Below are 10,358 nucleotides of genomic sequence, written 5' to 3'. Positions count from 1 at the left end.
AATGCCCCTTGTCCTATCTCAAGGGTGCAACTGAGCAGAGTCTGTCCCCTCTCTCTTGACCCCCAGCCCTCAGATATTTAGAAACATTTATTAAATCCCCTCTCAGTCTTCTCTTCTCCACACTAAACAGCCCCAGGACTCTCACCAGGCAGTGCTCCAGTCCCTTCAGCATCCTCACAGCCCTCCCTTGGACCCTCTCCAGCAGATCCCTGTCCCTCTTAAACTGGGGAGTCCAGAACTGGTTGCAATATTCCAGGTGAGGTCTCAGCAGGGCAGAGTAGAGAGGGAGGAGAACCTCCCTGGATCTGTTGGACACACTCCTCTGAATGCACCCCAGAATCCCATTGCCCTTCTTAGCCACAAGGGCACATTGCTGTCCCATGCAGAACTTGTTGTCCATCAGAACATGCTAAATCACACAATCTGGTTTCACATACAGGAAGGACAGAGGCTAAGTTACTTCCCAGGCCCTCTCCTTCTACCCAAGACTAAGTGATTAGTTACTGTAGGCATCTCAGAGAAAAGCAAAATCCAGCCTAGTAAAAGGTTACAGTCAACTATTGTCAACAGCAGCCAGTGTCAAGCTGAAATAGGCTGGTACTGCACAGCCCTTTTCCTCTGCAGTTTAACTGTGGTGTGGTGCTCAGCTTTGTCTTGCCTAGAAACCAGACAGCTCCTTTAATTACATCTAAAATATGCCTATTCAGGCTGAAAAAAAAATAATCAGACCTAAAATAGAGCCAAGTACATGGCATAGAAACTGATTATTGGATTCCTCTGGTCCTTAATACATTTCACCAGTGAAACTCCTGATGCTTCCCTCTTCCCTCCCCCTGTCCTCCTTCAGATACAATTTAGTACCCATGTTGCAGGCAGAGCCCTGGGTATTTAAGGAGGATTGAGCTCAAGTAACAACCTCACTAGGAATACTCTCTCAGAGGACTGATTTTCACTGATCTCTAAAGGAACACAGACTTCCAGTCTGTTGATCTTGCACAAGTTCAAAAATCAAGTAGGAAAGGCAGAGCTCACATAATCTCTCAACCTGGTTTCCCAAGCCAACAACCCCAAACAAAATTGTTTTCCCCCTGATTTGCCTTTTAAGAGCTTTTAACAAGGGAAGAAAAAGGTAATTTGCCCTTCCTCTTTACACAAATGCTGCAGTGCAATCTCCCCTCCTTCCAAAGCAGGACACTGTTTAACAGAGCAGTATGAGAAGATACAAAGGCAATCCTGTTTCTCAAAGACTTGGGATGAGCCATAGGTCCCCATGGCTCCCCTCGAAGGCAGCCCCATCTGTTTCAGACTCCTTCTCTAGTCTGGTAAGTACCATACCCTCTGACACAAACTTTCATCAGTAGCTTTCAATAAACCTTGGAAGGGATACTTTCCCCATCCTATTTCAAAGCTCTAAAGAGTAAAGGACCATGAGGGGAAACCTCCGGCAAGACTCACAGGACACTCCACGAGCTAGTTTTGAACCCTAGCAAACGACACAATATTAATGCTGGATGTCCTGTCACCTGCCACCCTCCTCTGTGAATGGCTAGGGGCCAAAACAGCTCAACAGAACTTAGTACAGCAGCATCATTTTAAGCTGGACACATTGGCCATACAGGCACCACCTTAAGCCCTTAAATCTACAAAAGGGAAAGATCAGCCTTCTCTCCACAGCAATCCCCTTCATGCTCAGGTGAAATCTCAATTCACCTCATTTGCAGTAGGTATTTCTCCCTCCTGTCTTGTACCATCATCACAGCAACAACCTCCAAGAATTCTAATGCTGCTTCACAGGAAAGGTTAAATGAAGAAACATCTCCCTTCTTCAGAGGAACAGATAAGCACAGTTGAACAGAAGATTCCACTTTCATTTTTTCTTGAGTGAAACAGAATGTCATGAAAGCAGCTGTTCCTCCTGGCTTGAAAAGCACACTGCCAGTCTCTTCTTCAGACTACTGTCCTTCAGGAAGTTAAATCCAGAATGAAATCAGTCAGTTTCTCAGCTGAAGAGCAAATCTTAAGATGTTTTGATTCTGGCACTTCTTTATCCCTCCCACTCCCCCTTACACCCCCCCCCCCCCAATCATTCCACACCCCGTTAAAGCGCCACAAAAACATAGCTACTTGTTGGGCCTTCCCATCCCTTTTCCTACCCCTACCCAGTGAATTTGGTGGGTATGCAGTCTGTGGGAGCCAGGACAACTGCACAACTAACTTACCAGAAACTGCAGTCGTTCTCAGTGTTCATATGAAAGCTGACTTCATGCTGAAAACTCACGCTGTAATTTCACCAAGTGTAGCCTAAAGCACATTAATCTAAGATTATAAACCCTCTGTCATTCAAATGCCTTCTCCCACCTAACCATGCAGATTAAATCAGAATGCAGCTCTTTTAACAACCTTCTCTGTTCTGGTATCAAAAGGCAGATGGAAGACAGTTCCCACTGCAAAACGCAGAGTCCAGATGCTTGCACAAGTGAGTAACTGCTCTAGATTCGCTATTTATTATTCCACCTAAACCAAACTCTTTGTCAAGTGTTCATATTTAATGTGCAGGTTAATGAACACAGCAGGCTTTACCTTTCCATTCTGTGCTTTAGCCAATCATCATAGGATGTTAGGGGTTGGAAGGGACCTCCAAAGATCATCAAGTCCAGATGCCAGAACAGGACCATAGAATCCAGCAAAGGTCATACAGGAATGCATCCAGATGGGGCTGGAAAGGCTCCAGAGAAGGAGACTCCACAACCTCTCTGGGCAGCCTGTTCCAGTGCTCTGGGACCCTCACAGTGAAGAAGTTCCTCCTCCTGTGCTGTAGTTTCTATCCATTGCCCCTTGTCCTATACCAGGGTGCAAGTGAGCAGAGCCTGTCCCCTCCCTCTTGACCTCTGGCCCTCAGATATTGATAAACATTTATTAAATCCCCTCTCAGTCTTCTCCTCTCCAGACTAAACAGCCCCAGGGCTCTCAGCCTCTCCTCACCAGGCAGTGCTCCAGTCTCTTCAGCATCCTGGTAGCTTTCCAGGATGTTTGTAGATAACATGGACTCAGGAGCTTGTTCCACACTTAAGACAAAACACCAGAACTTGAGGAAGAAAATTGCCAATAGTATTTAATCACCTATAAAAAATAAACGGGCACTTTCAGTTACATCTCACTGCACAAAATCAAAGCTTGGTCTTCACTCTAAGCACAGGAAACAGAGACCAACCCAGACAGTAAGGAAGTATACTGAGACCAACAGAAAAAAGGACATGTAGTAGCCATTAGGCTTTTGATGCACACTGCACATGGTAAGATTGAAAAGCCATCAGTGAAACCCATCACAGAGCTCTACCCCAGGGCCTTCAACCTTCACGAATACCAAATTACACTTGAAAAAGCCTTTTGAAATAGGGATACAGCTGAACTGAAGAGAATTCCACCCTTCCCCATGTGAGCCAAGAAGCAGCAGAAGCACTTGTTAAATTCAAAAACCCACATCAGCTTTATTAGACAGTGCCAGTGAGAGGCCTCAGCGGTAGCGGTGCAGCTGCAGGGTGTTGCGCCTCCTCCAGGCGGCACGCCGCGAGCCCCCAATGGTGTGGTGGAACTTGTGGCCCTTGCCCAGGCCGCGGCTCTTGCGCCCAGCCGACGTCAGCCCACGCATCTCCCGGTGCTTGTGAACAGGCTTGGTGATCCACTGGGTGTCAGGGTTGCGCCTGATGGTCTTATGGAATGGATCGATCAGGATCACTTCAAAAAACTTGTAGGTGGAATCTTCACCCACCCAGTAGGAGTTCAGGACTCTCAGAGCCCCACAGTGACGACCAGCACGTTCCTAGTGGGAAAAACCAAAACAAAACAACAAATGAAAGCGTTGTAACGTCATGGAGGCAGAGCACTCTTCATGCAGAAAGATAAAAAAACTACCAGAAGGATCTGGAGGTGCTGGAACCTGTCTAGAGAAGGGCCACGAGGACGAGGAGAGGGCTGGAGCCCCTCTCCTATGGAGACAGACTGAGAGTTGGGGCTGTTCAGTCTGGAGAAGGTTCTGAAGAGACCTTCTTGTGGCCTTCCAGGATCTGAAGGGGGCTCCAAGAAAGCTGGGGAGGGACTTTTTAGGGCATCAGGGAGTGACAGGACTGGGGGGAATGGAGCAAAACTAGAAAGGTGTAGATTCAAATTGAATGTTAGGAAGAACTTCTTCCCCATGAGGGTGGTGAGACACTGAACAGGTTGCCCAGGGAGGTGGTGGAAGCCTCATCCCTGAGTTTTTTAAGGCCAGGCTGGATGTGGCACTGAGCAACCTGATGCAGTGTGAGGTGAGTGGCAGGGGGTTGGAACTAGATGATCCTTGAGGTCCCTCCCAGCCCTAACAATTCTATGATGTAGGTGTGAGAAATTTCCATTTGCCCTGAGAAACTCTCTCTTCATAAAAAAAAATATTCCCCTTTCAGTTGCAAAGATGCAAGAAAAAGTAATACCTGAAAGGTGTGCTATTAAAAAAAAAAAAAAAAAGACTGCTTGGATTCCTGCATGAAACTGTTTTTGAAGAACATGAGTAGGAAAGTGCTTGGTTGACAAAAGAAGGAACTACTTTGTGCACAGAAGCACACAATCAGTAAATACATAGTGTTAAGAACAGCTTTAACCTGAAGATGAAGAACAAGAGCAGCACTTGAGGCCATGGAACAACCTTTCATGGGAAGTTCCGAAAGACTGAGAAACCTGCACGTCCATAGCTAGAGGAGAGGAAGACATTTCTGCAGAGGAGAAGCCCATATGCACAGGAGAAAAGGAAGAGCTGATGTAACAAGCCTTTGGTCTGCTGCTGGCATACTAGCACTTGCTATTCCTATCCTCACTTGTGGTTGGAAAGAAGCAGTATTATCTTAAAAAACAAACTGAAGCAGAAAATATCAATTATGCAATGCCATCTGCCTCTCCTGCCTATACAACACTGGCAGTGTTCAATGGTAGGGCCTTATCATCACTGTGGGAAAATACCAACCAGTGCAGCCCTCCCATTTTCTACCTCAGTATGATCCCAACCTATGGCTAGTCTTCCAACTGTTTTGTGCATATGTAATTAAATTCTTTCAAGTCTTTGTTTTAGTCTAGCATGTGAGAACAATATATATGTTGAACATTAAGACACCAACCATCCTTAATCAGCTTCTCTGTGGGGAGAGTAGCTACAAGCAAGGTTTCCTATTTTTATACCTCTCTGAAGAATTTAAGTTTTCCAGGCAAGAGCATGCCAGACTCAGAAAGCTTCAAACTACAATTGAGGGCAAATAATCTCTTCCGTGAGTTGTCACCACAAGTGAGCATGCCATTAGCCATCATTTTATCTGGGAGTGGCAGCTAAAGAGCATGCCATGAGCTCTGAAAACACAGAATTGCATCTTTAATTTAAAATCACCATCTGCATTTCATTTACCTAAGTATTCCCCTCCCTTTTGAAAAAGAACCACCTCACACCATACTCAACTTGAAGTCACTTAAAAATATTTTTGAAGTCCTGGGAACAGAAGCATCTTGATGGAATGAGTAGTCTCCATTCTCTCCCAGTGTCTCATTTATTTTTCAGAGGGCTGACCAGTATTAATTCAAGCCCATTGAGAGTTTTTTGTTTTGTTTTTTTTTCCTAAAGGTTAAGAGCTATATCTCTTCAACACTACTACTGTAACACTATGAAACCTGAAGGTATTAACAGAATGGAAATTTCCATTCAGAGTATTTCAGCAGGTAACAGCATCTCACCTAAAACCAAGTTAACCACCAATCTTTGTGCTTGTGAGGCAGCAAAGCTCTTTATGAGAGAACAGGTGGGCTCTGGGATGCTGCTTTCAGATTCTGTAACACAGCAGAGCATGCTGTGCACCATTCCTGCTACACAAACAGATGCTACAGGCTTTAAGAGAGGAACTCACCTGCCTGTACTTCATGAAAGGGATGTTACCTAAAGCTGGCAAGCCACACAACACTGCAGTGAGCAGAACTGGAATTTAGTGATGAATTCAGTCTGCCACCTTATGTTTGAATTTCTGTTTCTCATGTCTAATCCTTTATACCAGCTGCATGTACATTTTTCTTCACAAATACCATGGCACACTTTACAAGTAGTACACATCCCCCAGACCCCATCTGAGTACTTACTTTCATTTGTCTCAATGCAGCTTCTCAAGGCACTCTGGTGCTTTCCCACCATCGATATTTCATTATTTCACCCAACTGTAATGGGTTGACCTAGTTGCTGGAGTCCCTAGCTTAGATACTAGTTGTGTCCCCAAGAGAATCACAGAATCAATAAGGTTGGAAAATACCTCAAGGATCATCAAAGTCCAACCTGTCAACTCATAACTACTAAAACATCCAATCCCCTCTTGAACACCTCCAGGGATGGTGACTCCACCACCTCCCTGGGCAGCACATTCCAACGGCTAACAACTCTCTCCGTGAAGAACTTTCTCCTCACCTCGAGCCTAAACTTCCCCTGGCACAGCTTGAGACTGTGTCCTCTTGTTCTGGTGCTGGTTGCCTGCGAGAAGAGACCAACCCCCACCTGGCTACAACCTCCCTTCGGGTAGTTGTAGACAGCAATGAGGTCACCCCTGAGCCTCCTCTTCTCCAGGCTAAACAATCCCAGCTCCTTCAGCCTCTCCTTGTAGGGCTTGTGTTCAAGGCCTCTCACCAGCCTCATGAGGGTATAAAGAGATGGATCAGAGGTACAAGGGTGGGAGCCTGTGCTGTTGTTATGCTGTGTCTATAGATGTAAATACACTCTGTACATGTTTATTGCCTTTTAGACTGTTATAGTTATTTTCTTTTGTAAATACAATTCCGTTTTTACTTCCAAATTCTGAGTGTGGTGAGATTTGCTCTCAGGGGCAGATTTCTGAAAAAATAAGTTATTGGGGGGAACCTAATTCAACCCTTAATACCAACACATTAGCAAAACAACTGTTTGGGTCGGGTTTTTTTGTTTTCTGGTCTCTCCTATTTTCAGCTGTTACAGTGTAAGACCTTCCTATCAGCAAGTTTCTGAGCAATAACCAGAAGAGTCACCTCTGCTACAGACTGAAGGCTCCGGGCAAACTTGAGCTGGTTAACACCATGATGCACAGGCTTGCCATAGGTTGCACCTTTCGGGACTGGGCGTTTACGACCACCGCGGCGGACACGGACACGGTAGATAACATAACCTGAAAGAAACAGCGACTTAAAACTGGGAGAATTCTGAAGCGTGGCATGTGCAGCTGACAGCAAGACAATTTCCATGCCCATACTGCATTTCCAATCCCAGAAACTTTATAGGAAGAGCTGCAAAATTAGGTCACTGTACCAATCTCATCAAAACATCCAACTGGAGGTGGCTGACACAGGATGCTTTTGTTATTTCTAAAACTGAATAAGGGAAGTAATGTCCTGTCACAACTGTTTTTCAGTTCCAAACCAGAGCTTATGGCACCTCTCCACTATGGAGTTCCAAATACCCCAAAAGAAGGGTATGTGGCTGTAACACACAAAAAAAATCACAACCACATCAACCCCAAAATCCCAGACTCCAACAGCAGCACTCACAAAGTGCCATCCACAACACCTGCTGTGATGGTTTGAAACTGTCTTTTTAATTTTTCTTTGCAAAGTTCAAGCAGAGAAAGTGAAAGAGTGTAAATAAGTCGTTATTGTGTGTAAGAAAGCAAAATAATGATTGTTCTAAACACTCCCATTGGATAGAGAGAAATGTTTAAGAACCACTACTCAAAACAAAGTTGGGCAGTCGGAGTCTGAACTCTCAGCTTCCTTGCTGGGCTGTCTGGCTGAAGATAACACACTGACCTTGGTGAGCTAAGTTAACAGCCTCTCTGCTTCTTAACTTCTCTGCTTTCTGCTAGGGGGGCCTGGGAGGAAGGGGCCTGGGGGGAGGAGGCCCCTGGGAGAGGGGCCCCTTGGGAAAGGCCCCTTTGGGGGGAAGCAAAGGGAGCTTGGTTGTGCTTTTCTGTTGATTGTATATATTTGTAAATGTTGTGAATTTTGTATATTTGTACATATTCATTGCATTTCATCACAGATTGTAGATTTGCTTGTAAATTTGCTTTCCAGACTGAGCTAGCCTGGTTATTGTCAGTGGGGGGGATTTCAGCTCTCACAGTCATGGATGACTTGCGTGATAGCATCCATGGAAATGTCACCTGCTGATACCCTGGTAACTCAAAAATTAGCAAACTAGGCAAGCTTCATATACAGAAGGGTAGGCTCAACTTTTCATTTCATAATGAACAAGTGCATACTGTTTCAAAGGCCTGCTCTATTTACTGAGAGATGGCCACTTTCCCCAAGTTCCTTTCACTGACCAGTAACTGTTCTCTAATGGCAGTCCAAACTGTGTCACCTTGTTAACTACAGCACATGCACAGCACATGCAGCTGTAACACAGTGAAATTCACACATGACAATCTGAGCAGAGAACAGCCACCTTCCAAACCAAGGGCACTGGTCAGCTCTGCAGCAGTAACACAGCACAGGAATTAGAGCCGAAGCCCACTTCATCTCCATCTGCCATAAATTCAAAATTATATGAAGTAAGGTTTTGGGCTGTGGGCACTGCTACCAATTTAAGCACATGTGTAATATTAAGTTCATACTGTTCAGCACACTTTAGGTGCTTGGCGAATAGCTGAATTTTGGATTTTGTTATCCAAATGTCATTTAAGGAAGGAAGGCACTCCATCATGGAGCACATGGACTTCACCTCTTCACCTCATTACCTTGCTTGGCCTTATATCCCAGCCTGCGAGCTTTGTCTGGTCTGGTGGGCCGGGGAGCTCGGTGCAAGGCAGACAGCTGGCGGTACTGCCAGCAGCGGACACGAAGCAGGAATCGCATCACATCTGACTGCTTTTTCCTCCACAGCTCCTGGATGTACTTGTAGGCACCCATGTTTGTCTACCTGCTGAATCGAGAGGTCAGTGAAAGAAGTCCACCAAAATCAATTCCAAATTTGAACAGTTTCCAACAGAGACATCACATAAAACCATACACCTAACACCACTGACACACAGGATGCTCTCAAACTTCTTCAGACCACTGCCACATCTGCTAATGCGGCTCACCCGTGGCAACCTCCAGCAGGACACACAGCAGTTGCCATTCTCAGCAATTTTTCTCCTTTCCACATGTTTTTAAGTGTTGAATTCCTCAGCTGAGGAAATTTCAGATGCGTATGTCAGACATTATCAAAATCGACAGTTAACATCTGAAACAAGTCGTAAATATTAACGTGTAAATAAGCACGTGAGTGGTGTGGTCGTTCACACAGTTTAATTCTAAAACCCTTTGAAGCTTTCACACACTTAATTAGCCGATGTAAGCGAACTCCATCAAACTCCCACACAAATCACCACCTGAAAGATGCAGCTCATCTTACACAGAAACACCCCCCACCACCACCAGTTCCTGTGTGATTTGTCTATACCCTTCTTTTTCGAATCCTCCTAGCTACGTCCCAGCTCTTGGCGCCCCAAGCCACCGCTTCTTTAAGATAGCGTTATGGCATAAAACACCGCAAAACAACTGCAAGCCTAGACTCAAATCAAGACGTGCGAGCTGTAAACCACCTGCTCCCGCTACATTGCGGTGCGTGGCCCTCCGCTCACACCAAGAAACCTTGGGTCTGACCGAGCGTCCTCCCCGCCGCCCCATACGCCGGGCAGCCAGCCCGCCCAGACGGAGCCCTCCATCGGCCTCTAGGGCCAGCGGCCTGCCAGGCCCCGATTCCCGCGGGCCGCAAGGAACCCGCGCCGCGGAAGCAATTCGAGCCCACCCCGCCAGGAGGGTGGCAGCAGGCGCGCGCGGCACTCGAGCGAGCAGGTAGCCGCCTCGGGCCCACGATGGAGCCGGATTGAGAGAAAAGCCGAACACTAACGAGCCCTCACCTGATGGCGCCCAGCACCGGAAAGGAAGAGACTTTCTTCCCACAACCCCTTGTGGCGTGTACCGTACTTCCGGTGGCGACTCGCGGTGCCTCATGGGCAATGTAGTCCTGTGGGAGCCAGGCCGCCCCTCGCACCCCGTGCTGACCCGGCCCCCGCGTCGGCCAATGGGAGGCGGGGGCGTGGCTAGCCTGGCCAGGCCGGCGCGGCTCAATGGAGCCCTGCGGGAAGCTGTGCCCAGGTGTGCGCTCGCGCTGTGGCGGGACGGGGGCAGTGGGGGGCGGCCTCGGGGGCGCGCGGAGCCGGGGGCGCGCAGAGCAGCAGGCAGGGGCGCGCCCCGCGCACGGCCTGGCTGGGGGTGGCCTTAGGGTGGGGGATTTGGCAGCCGCGGCAGCCTCTGAAAGCCTGTCCCAGATCCCTCCCACCCCCGCGTAGGAG

The 10,358-nt window shown here is 47.2% G+C and overlaps 1 protein-coding gene across 1 annotated transcript; it reads right to left on the bottom strand.

Moving 5' to 3' along the window:
• Positions 1–3,109: 3,109 nt before the first annotated feature.
• On the bottom strand, positions 3,110–9,962 carry RPL15 (ribosomal protein L15). The gene is made up of 4 exons (XM_054384806.1): positions 9,924–9,962; positions 8,757–8,941; positions 7,054–7,190; positions 3,110–3,820 (listed from the first exon to the last, which is right to left on the bottom strand). The coding sequence occupies exons 2-4, from the start codon at positions 8,926–8,928 to the stop codon at positions 3,515–3,517; spliced, it is 615 nt and encodes a 204-aa protein (XP_054240781.1). The 5' UTR covers positions 8,929–8,941; positions 9,924–9,962; the 3' UTR covers positions 3,110–3,514.
• Positions 9,963–10,358: the final 396 nt, after the last annotated feature.

The sequence above is a fragment of the Indicator indicator genome, chromosome 11 (genome assembly GCF_027791375.1).
Source record: "Indicator indicator isolate 239-I01 chromosome 11, UM_Iind_1.1, whole genome shotgun sequence".
In the NCBI taxonomy this organism is placed as follows: domain Eukaryota; kingdom Metazoa; phylum Chordata; class Aves; order Piciformes; family Indicatoridae; genus Indicator; species Indicator indicator.
This window is presented reverse-complemented; position numbering and strand designations above follow the sequence as displayed.